This window comes from Xenopus laevis, chromosome 6L, assembly GCF_017654675.1.
Source record: "Xenopus laevis strain J_2021 chromosome 6L, Xenopus_laevis_v10.1, whole genome shotgun sequence".
Lineage (NCBI taxonomy): Eukaryota > Metazoa > Chordata > Amphibia > Anura > Pipidae > Xenopus > Xenopus laevis.
In genome coordinates, this window is record NC_054381.1 from 145,966,255 (window position 1) to 145,980,178 (window position 13,924).

Sequence of the window (13,924 nt, forward strand, 5' to 3'; positions counted from 1 at the left end):
AAAGCTTGCACATCTTAAAGTTTTTATTTTAGTCACTTCCCTATAATCTGAAAGGAGGCCATGTTATGATTGCTATTCCCTAAGTATTCCCACACACAAATGCAAGAGATGAGTTTGGTATTATTCGTTATTCAAATCGTTAGGGAAGAACAAGGTGCTCCAGAATTGTTTGCAAAGTAACTCACCGAACAGTGAAAGTGGTCCGGGTTCACCAGCCCCAGACCCCCAGCTTTAGGGAGCTGTACAGCAGAAGATAAGGAAGCAGAGCTGACTGGAACTCAAACGGATCCATAAGACCATAGATATCCAATTAAAAAATTAATTTATAGAAAAGTTAAAAATATAGCTGCATCTCCATCCACCCTACGTGTTTCGCACCCCTCATGGTGCTTAGACATGGGCTTTGCGCATTTTCCCCATAATACTTTAGCTCACCTCCCCTGCCTAGTTTAAACACTCCTTTGGCCTCTATGTTACAGCTACATAGGTTGTATCTATACCCCAAGGGAAAATTAGCCTAGTGCTCTAGGAATACAAACCCTTCCTTCCCACACCAAGACGTTAGCCACACATACAAATATGCCACTATACGTGGACTCATTGATGAAACTGGGCCATCATATTGGACCTAAGAGCTACATTACCATAACTTTCCTGACAATACTAATTAATTTTTTTCATCATCTCTGCAATTGAAAATCACTTGGACAATCTTTCAACTATATTTTATGATGGAAGAATGTCTTGGCCCATTCATTATGGTTCACAAAATGATTACATCATTACATTATTACTATTGTGTAAGACAATAGGAGAAAAGCTCATGAAGTGCATGCAATCAACCCAAAACGTTTTGAAATTAAAGAATTAATTAAATCATATTGTTGGAATATTCTTTAGTAAACATAGCACAAACAACTTACTTGAAAACTGAATAGCAAAGCCTGATTTGCTGATGTAAAAATCTGTGTCAAATTGAATTGTAACAATGTTAAGGGTACTGTGAATCCCTTCTGGGATAAGAGAGCCACTTATTTCTTTCAGCAGCATTTCATTTTCAAGTGGTCCATCCCAAACCCGCAGTATGTCATGTGATGCCTCTGTATCAAAGGCAAGAAACTGAAGGCTGCGAAAGCAAAAAAAAAATTGCACTTTTGTATCTGTCATGTTTAAAAAAATATTTAACTTTTGCATTTACATAATGTAGTATATATATTTATTATACATTTAAAAAATACAGTATATTCTCAGAAGAACAGTAGGGATGTAGCGAACTGTTCGCCGGCGAACTAGTTCGCGCGAACTTCGACTGTTCGCGTCCGCCGCAAGTTCGCGAACGTCGCGCGACGTTCGCCAATAGGCGTTCGCGTCAAAATCGGTCGCCCATTCGACCATTCGATCGCTAAAATCGAACGATTTTCGTTCGATTCGAACGAAAATCGTTCGATCGAACGATTAAAATCCTTCGATCGTTCGAATCGAACGATTTTCGGATGATCGAAGTTCGCGAACAGTTCGCGAACAGTTCGCAAATTATGCCGGTGTTCGCGAACGGCGTTCGCGAACACATCGGCGGCGGTTCGCTACATCCCTAAAGAACAGTCTGCACTTCTTAAAACCACTAACATAAAAGTTTATACAGTAGATGTAGAGACATATTTTTTTAACTTGATTTATATGCTAGTCTACTGATTTGCAAAGGAATCCTGTTATCCTGCTAACTGTATAATTAAATCCTTGTAAAATGGCCATATATACATTTACTGTAAAGTTTGTTTTCACATTCTAAAATTTGAAATAACATTCAGAAAATGGTTTAATTTACCATCTATAAAGAGCTAAAGACAATTCTCTAATTAATTATTGTAAAAATTTGAGATGATTATCAGCAACAATTTATAACTCCAACAGAAAAAGAATTAGCCATTTTAATAAGAGAAAATACCTCATTTATCACTCTCACTTTTAGTACAAGGAGCCAATGAAAACAACATACAGAAGATTTGTGCCATGCTACTTTGAGCTTACATTTAGTCTTGCTGCCCCTAGTATGCTAGCTTGCAAACCTAAGCACTATTCACTACTGTGAAGGTACAATGTACAAAAATTAGCATGTATGGTGTATCATGCAACACTATTTACACTGTCCATAACACTTGGCTCTGACCCTCTGATAAGTCCAGGGTTTCATCAGGGCTCTGATAACACCAATGACACAATCCCGGATGCTTACACAGATACTCACATTAGTAAACAGTTTACTTTAGGATATAAAGTTTGTGCTTTATTGATGCACAGTAGTGATAGGCAAATTTATTTGCCAGGCGTGAATTTGCGGCGAATTCCCGAGATTCACCGGCGGTGAATAAATTTGGGAAACCGACGCAAAAATTTGCCTGCGCCATTTCACCATTTTGTAAATTTTGCGGGAAATTCGCCAATTTTCCGGCAAAGCGTACTGGCCCAAATTCGTCCATCACTAATGCACAGATTATGTTTTGTGGTGCATGCAAAAAAATAAAAAGCTTAAGGGTAAAAAAAGCAAAAGCTGTGTTTTTTTGCTTTTTTTGTCTGCTGTAAGTATTATATGTCCATGGTCTCTAGCTCAAAAATGCAAAACTATGTGACATGCTATTGGTAGCACTCAGATGTTTGGGTTTTAATCTTTTTTTCTGTAAACTTTATTCAAGGATGTACTTGTCAGGCTCACTCATGCTGACCTTCTCAAAATGACCCATCTCCACTCTTTTTCCCTCTAATTTTCTAGTGTTCTATCTATTTAAAAGTTGCAATGATAGCATAAAAATGAAGCAATAACTAAATTGCAAACTTCATCAAGCTACTTGATTTATTGATGACTCACGGTGCTCTGCATTGTACCTCTGTCTGTTAATTATATTTACTAGGTCACTTGTATCACACACACTGTACCCATTATAAATTAAAATATTTCACCACAGCAGATATGTTTTCCCTTTAGGGCCAAAAAAAAAATCAGTTTATTCACCAATCCCAAGAAAATGCATTTAAACATTTACTGAATTTAACATCCTAAAATAAACATTAAATAACAATTATTGCAAAGGGTTTAAAATATAAAAGAGAAAAAAAGAATCTAACCATATTATTAAATTACCTTACAATATTTCCCAAGTCCACCTCAATTATCCAAGTGCAGCGTAGATTATTGTCATATGGGAAAGGATATCCAGGTGATAATATTCTGCCAGAAGATTCACCTTTGAAACGGCCACCACATTCAGCTGATTTGAATGATATGTACAAAAACACATATCAGAAATACAAAATTTTTATACAAGTTTGATATAATTTTGACATACATATAAAATAAAGGCAATATGTAATTAAAATCCTAACATGTAATGTACATGCTCAGCACAGTTTAATAAATTCTAATGGATTGTTAAATCCAGTTAATTCAGTATATAATAGGGTGATAGGGGTTAACAACTTCATAAATGGAATCTATTTCCTATCAAATGTATATATAATGTAATATACTTTGATTAAATATTCTGAACCCATTTCGTTTATTTACACTAGAGCAAAAACAAAAAATTATAGTTCTGTAAATAACATTTTATTAACTTTATTCACAAACTATTAAACTTACAGTTTCACAATTAATTCCCCTTAAATAAATATAACAATGAAATTTGAATGAATGAATGAATTGAAACAAGACTTTACATTTTACTGGACTCTTCATCTGGACTAAATTATTACTATACTATGTCACTACCATATTGTAAAAAAAAATAGAAAAATAAAGATATTTTTACCAATACAAGATGGTAAGGGATAATCCCATGCTCTTCTCTCTCCTGTCATACATTTCAGCAGGCTGCTTCCATGAAGTGTGTAACCTGGGTTGCATCCATAAATGATTGTGCTACCAGCAAAATGTCCCTGATCGCTGATTTTGTATCCAAATTGAGGCACACCAGGATCTTCACAGTGTGAGAGTTCAAAACCTTAAGCAAAATAAAAATGTGTTGTTTGTATTGAGTATTAGCTATAGTATGGCTTATAAGGATTATCAACAGGCAGTTTACAATAAATTAAATTAAATGGTTTTAGTTGCACCTAATTGCAAACTGTGCACAACAGTGCAAGTGGACCTGACATTTTCAAGGATTATACATATAAACTTTCAAGTATTATAGTTGTAATAGAAATAATAGAAAACAAATTAAAACAATTCAAGACAAATGGAGACAATTTCATGCATTCTGTCACTGACACCAAATACAGACAAATATCCAGATAAAAATTAGTTTAAAGAGATCATAATGGTATACAATCTCAAATAAATAATATATTTATTTATAGCAAATTATTTCTACTTTTCACCATTATTTCCTTTTTTTATCTGTAATAATAAAACAGTAGCTTGTACATGATCCTGAGCTGCAATTAAATAATATTGGTGACAAACGATCAATATGAGCCCCTCCCACCACCATACTGTATCTAATATAGTGAGATATATATAATCTACTGGTCAACAGAGGTGATCAAGAAGGAGAGCAATCCAAAAGCAGAGTAACTGCTACAATATAATTTATTAGCAAACTACAAAACACAGTGTTTTGTAGTTTGCTAATAAATTATATTGTAGCAGTTACTCTGCTTTTGGATTGCTCTCCTCATTCCTTTGATTGTGTACTTATATTGAAGACTTGCGGTGAAGTCTTGGAGGAAGGAAGCACCACTACATTTAAAGCTGGGCAGTGCGCTGAAGTAATCTTCTATAGTGATCAAGAAGGAGGTAAGATACCAGTAGCACCAACCCAAGTTTGTGAAAAAGACCCAGACACCTTTGTCACAGAGGTGGACAGATTAAAACATTGGTAGGGCATCAGTATTCCCAAGTCTTTACCCCCATGGCAACACAGATAAACTCTCCCTACAGAGCTGAATCTCAGGCATGCCCCAAAGGAAAGTTATTACAGGGGGCTACAGCAGAAAATAATTTCTCTTGATATTTTAACAAGTTCTGATGGAAGTTGTTCTTATAAAGTACAGGTGCTGGTTCTAAATCTGATTAATTTAATACAATGTTTGAATACATAAGCAAAGATCTTGTTTCTAGTGATCTTAATTTCCTTATACTGTACAAAAATTGTAAGCAAAACATTAACTAAAATTCATTATTTTATAAAATTAATAAAAATAAATTATAACAAATAATGTATTTCTTGAAATATATAAATACATTATGCCACATTTCAATGTCAAGTTTACAGCACTTTACTTACTAGTGTAAACTAACTGAAAGCCTTCATCAGTGACTTCAAAGTCAGAATTAAATTCCAACCACAGATGGTTGGATGTGCTACTTAAAGTCAGTCCTCTTAATGAAGATGCTGTATAAGCGCCCAGAAGGTGTACGGTGTTGTCCCTCCCATCATAGATCTGCCAATAAAAATATATGTGACTTATTGGATTTACACAGAAAATACATATCCCCTCATGCTTTGAAGAGAAGCCATCTTTCTTTGTGTCACAAAAAATGTTTTTATCACCTTACACAAGTATATTTTTTAAAGTACACACATCAAGACAAGTCTGATGGGGGTTTTGCTCATCACACTGTAGGCCAATCTCTGTGACAGTCTGCATCAACTGGTGGGAAGGTAAACATTTCCCTATCAATCTATGGTGGGATTTATTTTTTGCCCTACAAACTTTCTTATGTTGATTCTAATGTAGGATATTGTTGCACACCACCTGTGATATTGTGGGTGCTGAGCAAGAGATTTCTTTCAATTTCTATATGAGTCATAAAATACCATAAAGCTGAAAAGTAAAAACTATGCTTGCCACAAGATCTCATATCAGATATCAGTTTCCATAGAAAGAAGACAACATTAAATACTCTTTTATGGGATCCATTATTAAAATAAGTTAATAGAGAAATCAACATAATGGTAACAAGAACAAAGCAATCTTGTGTGCAAGATGTCAAATAAAGTAACTGCAGTAATGTGTGCCTAGTTTCTTGCTATTATTTGCAAATGCATTAACATAAGCAATGCTTTATACATTTCAATTCAAAATATATTATTTGCCAGTACTTAGACATCAGTTACACAAGGTAATATAAAAAATATTTTAATGATTTAATATATAAAAAAAGTCTACTAACTAATTATCATAGAGAGCATCATATTCAGAATAATGGCCACTTCCTTTCTTTACTTAATTTGTAAACACAATCTTATTAATTTAACAAAATTCTAAAGGTCAATTTGCATAAGGGTGCTCCAGCAGAACAATGAAAGGCAACAAGATAAATTACTTTCGAAATGAACTTCGAACGAGGTCTGTGCTGCAGACAACTGTTCTTGAGAAACTAGTCAAGCGGCACGCAGCATTGTGAAAGCCGTTAGACTAAAGCATAAGGAGAATTACTGAATGGAGAATCTGTTATTTGCAATGTTACTTTTCATCAGCAAGAAGAATTAATTACATATGTCCAAAATGATATCTGATATCTGCTAAATTTCTATAACAGAGGACTCAAGATAAATTAACTAACTTTTTTTGAAGAATTATTACATTGATAGCAAAATTTGACAAAAAGCAGTTCATTTCAGCATGGCGGATAATTGTTGTTTGGTCGCTTGACCTGGCACCAATGTATACTTCCTGTGTACATAATTCTGTAATACTTAACTTTGTTCTTTTGATATAGCTTATCTAATAGAATACAGGTTTGGGATCCATTATTCAGAATGCTCCAATTTACCGAAAGGCCGCCTCTCAAAGACTCCATTTTATCTAAATAATCAAAAATTTTAAAAATGACTTCCTACAGTACCTACAGTACAATAGCTTGTACTTGATTCAAACATAGATATAATTAATACTAATTGGAAGCAAAACCATACTGTTGGGGTTATTTCATAATCACACGATTTTCTAGTAGACAAATTAAGAAGATCAAATTACATAAATATCAGTTATTTGGAAAACCCAAGGTCCAGAGCATTCTGGATAACAGGTTCCCTGCCTGTTATTAAAACTCATCCTGGATACATTAGAATTGTTTTCCATATATGTCCACTGGCACATAAAAATGAAATGATTCAGATTTAACCTTTACAGTCGAACTTTGCTACCACCTCTAAGCATTTTTCCATCACACCATGACAAGCTGTAAGTGTAAATAGCATATTTACTTGTGAGTAGTTAAATGTAACATTGATCAGTTTATTATGACATACAACACCATTTTACCACATTATTATTTAGATTTACAGATCTATTTATGAAGCTTTGTTAAAAATTTATCAAATACACACTACACAGTTTGAACACTGAGGAGCTGATTTATCAATGTTTAAATTCAAAATTTTATAGTGATTCAAGTTTTCTTAAGCTAAAACTTCAATTAGAGGCCTTTTTTTAATCAAAATTTAGATTTGTGTAACTGGGAATTGTCCTAGGCAAAATTTAAGTGATTTTATTCAATCTGCATTTTTTAAGCTTTTGAAGTTAGAAGTAGAATACAAATTTGATGTGTTCACGATTTTTCCCCAAGCCTTTTATTTGATTGGGTCTTTTAGGTTCACTTTATCATAAATTTGAATTTTGATAAATAGGCTTCAAAACTTTGCCGCCAAATAAAATATTGTGTATCTTTTGTATTCAGCAAGCTGTAATGGTAAAAACCAATGTAAAAGTCTATAGCTATTTCCAAATTTGTCACAAAAAGAGTGCACCCAGAATGCGTATGGCATATTCATGCTGATGATTGTATAGCAAGTGCTGCACAATGTAAAATATGATTCCATCGTAGTTTTTTCAACCTCCTATATTGATTTTTTTTCTACCATTCATCTTTACTACCACATACTTTTCTACCACCCTACATCAACACCAGAGCCTCATTTACTTTAAACCCATACAGTGCTTGGTATAACAGTACACCCAGTTTTAGATTAAACCACCATAAAGTGCTTGCACATAAAGTATGGTTGAACCTATCGTCTGTCCAACCTAAAAGTAAGGTCACAAGTTGACGAATTAAATTTTTCAGCAGGCACGGATACAAAAAAACTCACAGGAAAATGCTGCTGGAAAAATTCCAAGATAAACCGCCTATTTACTTAAATGCATTTGGCATGAAAAATATGCCCATTAAATGTATTTTGCACTAAAAAAAACTTTGAAAAAAGAGCCCATTGACTTCAAAGAATTTAGCAAATTTTCTCAGTTTCACAAATTTTATTGGACATTTCTCAAGTTTTTCACCCAGGCAAAACAGGACAGATTTGTTAATCCCTAGCAAGGTGCAGTACCTTAAGATGAAAGGGGGCATTTTACTTTAGACCTTCCAATATTCAGAAATTTTCGATCATGTTTTAGCATAGTTTGCATATAGTGTTATGTGTATTTTTATTGTTGCATAAGTTAAATTATGGATTTAGCAATAACCAATACAGAACAGTAAGAGGTTTTTTTTGCTATAATTTTATCAATGTAAACCACTGTAAAGCACACTGCACCCCTAGAAGCCTCTTTCTAAAGAGGCTGCTATACCTTGAGAATCTCCCTGTATTTGCAATTGAGTTGGTTCTATATGTGTTTATTGTAAACAGATTACCAGTGTCCAAATAAGCAATGCAAGTTCACAAACCTGGTTCTTAGAACATTTTAAAAAAATACAATTTTTGCAGTGTTTCACTCTTGACTTCACATAGTTCCCTACAGAAAAATCTAAATTTTAATTACCTGATAAAATGCATAAATGGTTGTTTAAAAAAACCTACTTTTAGAACATCTCCTTGTGCTAAGTGAAAGGTTCTAGCAGAAATATTGATTCCTTTTCCTGCTTGAACTTGGATGCTGTAAATACATTCATGGTTATTTTCATAGTTCAGTGGATAATTCGGAGACAGCAGAATTCCTTCATTACTTGTTGCAGATGCTCCACATTCAGCTGCAGATAAAACACATTGTAAGAGTATACATTTTAATAGGCTGCGGGATGCTTTAAACGACTTTTTCCAATGTTACTGTTAAACATAACTAAGTCTATTAACATAATTACCAACCTGATCCTTTTACCCTGGAGGCTTTAACACTATAACTTGAAATGTCTTTTTCCTCGGAATATACCAATATTTTAAGTGTTATGTATAATGAACTGCCACTCAAACAAGTTTTGTTATTTATTTAGAAGCCATTGGTAGATTGTTTATGATCATACTGCATATAAAACATCTACACAGAAAAGTCCACAATAATTGTAGAACTTTAAGGCAAATTATTGGGTGTATTTAACATTTAAGCATTTTTTCATCTATTTTCAATGGCTCAGTTGAGTAGGAACTGCAATGCAATAAATTGCAAGTTTCTGTTTCCATCTATTTCCTTTCAATTGTATGTTTTGCCTGTGCTGTCCTCCTTGCCCCATTCATGCTTAACCCTCAGTCTGGTGCTGCTATTCCCCTTTAGTAATGCAAATGTTTCTCTTCAAGCAGGCAAATTCAATATTGTAAATGTGAGTAAAGCTCAGGACGGTGGAAGCAGGGGGAACAGAGCTAAGAGAAAGTAGTGCTGCTTGAATGCTGACAGTGGGGGTCATTTATAAAGTTTGTGCGGCACATATTTATTCACAAATGTTTGTAGTGCCCATGTTTTTTCCTGATGCTGAAATATTGTACTGCTGTGTCCACCTTTTTGTTTTTTGGGAATTTGCATTGTACACGTAACACTAATGTTCACAAATGGCTTGCAAATGGGACAAGTATTGTCAGCTACTGTGTTGTTATGCGTGAAACTGTTAAACTGTTTTGCAGATATTTTCTCCGCCACCAAAGTTGTGATGTAACTCAGGTTTAGGAAGAGACATAAACACTGAAAAGGTGTAGCGGTACCAGAGCACTGAGCATGGAGGAAAGCAGAAGGGGAAGAGTTGGAATGCACAGGAAAGACATATGACCAGAAGTTATAAGGGAACATAGTGGTGTTGAAATGTTTTGGCACAGTATGATAAATGGGTCCATCTCATCTCGCACTAGGAGATTAGAAATTAGACTCTCTATGGCTGTCATGAAATACTGGGGACCTTTCACTGTGGCTGTCATAAAATGTTGGGGAATGCTGTCAATGTGGCTGCCATGAAATGCTGGGGACCTCTATGGCTGTCATGAAATGCCGGGGACTTTTCACTGTGGCTGTCATGAAATGTTGGGGAATGCTGTCAATGTGGCTGTCATGAAATGCTGGGGACCACACACAGTGACTATCACAAAATGCTTTGGAACCACAGAGGTGTGTTGGTGGATGTGCCATTGGATGGGTCTTATCCATCCATTCCCCCCCCCCACCTCAACCACAAAGCTCTGTTGTCATGAAGGAGACCGGGAAGCTTTACATTTCTGCATCAAATATTTCTCTAGCAGCACCTTCTTTAAAGGGGACCTGCCACCCTAAAAAAATACTGCAATGTATTTTATCACTTTAGTCAAGCAAAATAAAATATAATTACACTATATAAAATATTTGAATATTGTTTCCTTTGGTCTGAGAATTTATAATTATAGCAAGCAGGCTATATATATATATATATATATATATATATATATATATATATATATATATATATATATACACACATATAACTAGATAGGTGCACTCAGATAGCCATGTTGATGCCTAGGTGCTGGAACAGAAATTAATTTCACTCACATGGTATGTTTTTCCCTGTCACAACAATCACGTAATTTGATACTGGGTGTTTAATTAGCATTGGGAGTCACTGTAGTATTCACCTATATGTGATAGGTGCACTCCTATGACACTACCACTGATACAATGCACACAATTGGCTCAGTTCTATGACACTATCACTGATGCACTCAGTACTATAACCACACCCACTTTTTTGTGATGTCACTGGCATGGTTTTGGCGGCATTTTTGAATCCTGTGTGTGTATATAACTTCATGTTCACTTTAGGCTCTGCCCTTCCTGATGATGGCTTGAGTTTGTAAGCCGAAACGTTGAAATAAATCTGCCAGCTTTTTTTCACTTATGAAGACCGATGTGTGCGGAAGTTTTTTTGCTATATATATATATATATATATATATATATATATATATATATATATATATATATATATATATATATATATATATATAACCTATAAAAATGATTCCATTAATTTCTTTCAAACAGGTAACCAGCAAATGTTGCCTGCTGCTGATTGGTTGCATTATATGATGACACCTATAGCAAATTTTGTACTTTTTTTTAAAATTACTTACATAATCATTTAAAAAAACTCACCCATGTTCTGTTCATTTCTATGAAATTTTCAGAAGCACATTTATTAATGGGTGATACAGGAATGGGTGAGTTTTAAATTAATATGGCAGGTTTTAGGTGGCAAATATTTAAATTAGAACTGTTTCCAGTTAGAAAAATCGAAAATTCTAATTCTAATTTGAATTTACCATTCAAACCTTAATAAATCTGCCTCTATCAGTTCACTACCACAGAAGGTGTCAATGACTGTTTCCTGGTCGAGTATAAATAAAAGCCTTTCATGGAATTAAATATACAGTATCTGTGTAGTTAATTTCATGAAAATTATATGCAGCTGATGCAGAAAGTTAATACATGTAAAGCATACAAATTGAATATGGTTAAATAAATACATTAGTAAACATAAATAAATGAGTATAGTTAAATTAATATAAAAAACAGTAAGAAAGAAAATGTTAATGGATTTTTTCTTTGCTTGGAAAATGCAGTCTTATATCTCACTCTCAAGCTATAGAATCTTTTACTGTGTGTATACATTCATTAGTAAACATTTTAAATTAAAGCTATACTAAAACTGAACAGCAATACACAGATATATTGATTTAGTCTTTCAACAGTGACTACACATACAAGCAAATGAAAGCAGCTGACCACGTACCCACACACCTTGGCAGAGGTGCACTCCACACGCGCCGACCACCGCCAAGACAGATGATCTCTGATATTCCTTCCAAGCGATACCCAGCTGAGCAAGTGAACATTATTGTGTCACCTACACCAAAACTGTGTCCAAAACGTTTCCCAAACTGGGGGACTCCAGGGTCTTCACAAGGTTCAAGATTGTATTCTAGATAAAACCAATACATTGTATTTTTAACTATGAGAGAGCAGCATTGATTATTTACAAATTACTATAGTCTGAAGGGCTTTTAAAGGGTAACTGATTAAAGGTGTTTACTTATACATGAAGATTAACTTAATACAATTTGTGTACTCATACATGAAGATTATTTTTAATGTAGCGTAATTTTGGGGTTACATTATTTATTTATGAAGATATTCTGTCTCTGCTTCTTCAGGGGAAGAGTATTTGCTGGTATTCATTTAATTTTATTTCTCCTTCTGATAAAAACTGTCCAGAAAGATGGAGCACATCTCATACGATACAGAACAGGGTTTATGGGCTTTTATAGAGTAATTGCTAAAGTCACAGACTATTTTGTGCCATATACTGGAGTCTCAAGGTTTGGTGCCACTAAATTTAGGTTGGGCACTGTTAATGCATAGATGCAGGAGACAGCGCGTAGATGGGACATGGGAATGCATAAGCACACCCTACCACTGCATGTGATTCAGCTGGTGTGTTTGTATGTTCAATACACAAAGGGAGACTTGTGTTTTTGCATCAAGATCTAACCATCAAGGCATGCTAAATGTCTACCCCTCATTTTGGCAAAATTTCTGCTGCAAGTAACACTTTAGGAAGGTTTAGCATTAGCTTAGCTTTAGTCATAAACATATACTGTAAAGCTGAGACTCTGATTAGTTATGTGATTATAAGAAATAATTTACATGTAAATGAAAATATAGCAGCAATTATCCATTGTCTGCATGTGTTTGTATTACTAGTTATATGTCCATTATTTATAGAATATAAACATTTAAAGGACACCTGTTGGCCAAAAATATTTTCCTAAACCAAAGGTTTGGGCTAATACTGTAGATCCCACACTCTTGTTGGAGGTAACAGTATTTTTTTTAAACAAAAAACTGGCCCCACCATTGCTAGGACACTCGCACCATGTAAGAGCCAGTGTGAGTGGCCATGTCATGCATATATTGGGCTTATAACATCACACGTGCATAATGAGCAAGTTGTAGCATTTGCTCAATTATGGCATGGGTGCGTCCCAACTTGGCCGCTTGAACCTGGAGCTTCCTTTTTTTTTTTTTAAACTACTTTTGGGTAAAATATTTTCAGCAAATAGGTGCCCTTTATCCATGGTAACAAATATAAATGCATTAGTGGTTCATGAGAGAACACACTGACTTATGGGACCAGTAACATCAAATTTTTTTAGTATACATCGAAAAAAAACCACCAAGACAAATCAAACTTTAAAATAGCAAAGCCTTTATTAAGAAATAACTTACAGAATCTCCGCTTCCGCTCCTTTTCAGAAAAGGTGACAGGGCGACAATCATTCGTGCGGTGCTCGATTTCTTCTCCCATATTCTACATGTGAGTGTTGATGTACTGGAAGTGGCTGCCACAGAGGAAGGTGATGTCGGCGGGCTCCCCATTGGCTCCACAGGAGCTCCCAGGTGTCCAACAGCAGCAGCAGCACTGGCAGCGCAGGAGGAGGAGGCTGCATGTTCTCCTGTGCCTGCACAGTGTCTGGAGGGGCACCGGAGCCCCGGGGATGTTACTAAAGTGCCCGTGGTGGTGAGAGGAAGGGCAATTACTGGGGCAACTACATGAGTAGGAGAAGAATGAAGAGAATTTTCTGACCCCCGACCTCTCTCCTCTTTCTCACCCACGATCAGGCAGGTGAGGGGCCATGAGTTGTTCATGAACCGGGACTGAAAGTACATGGGTGGGGACAGGTAGCCATATGT

At 35.1% G+C, this 13,924-nt stretch overlaps 1 protein-coding gene across 1 annotated transcript in view; it reads right to left on the reverse strand.

Annotated features, from left to right (window-relative positions):
* Positions 1-13,924, reverse strand: part of LOC108718600 (CUB and sushi domain-containing protein 3) — a 696,593-nt gene that overhangs the window by 256,660 nt on the left and 426,009 nt on the right. The window contains exons 22-27 of the mRNA XM_041566615.1: positions 11,964-12,152; positions 8,802-8,971; positions 5,283-5,439; positions 3,804-3,995; positions 3,137-3,263; positions 924-1,126 (exon numbers count right to left, since the gene is read on the reverse strand). Coding sequence (XP_041422549.1) covers positions 924-1,126; positions 3,137-3,263; positions 3,804-3,995; positions 5,283-5,439; positions 8,802-8,971; positions 11,964-12,152 — 1,038 coding nt within the window. The remainder of the gene's footprint in view (positions 1-923; positions 1,127-3,136; positions 3,264-3,803; positions 3,996-5,282; positions 5,440-8,801; positions 8,972-11,963; positions 12,153-13,924) is intronic.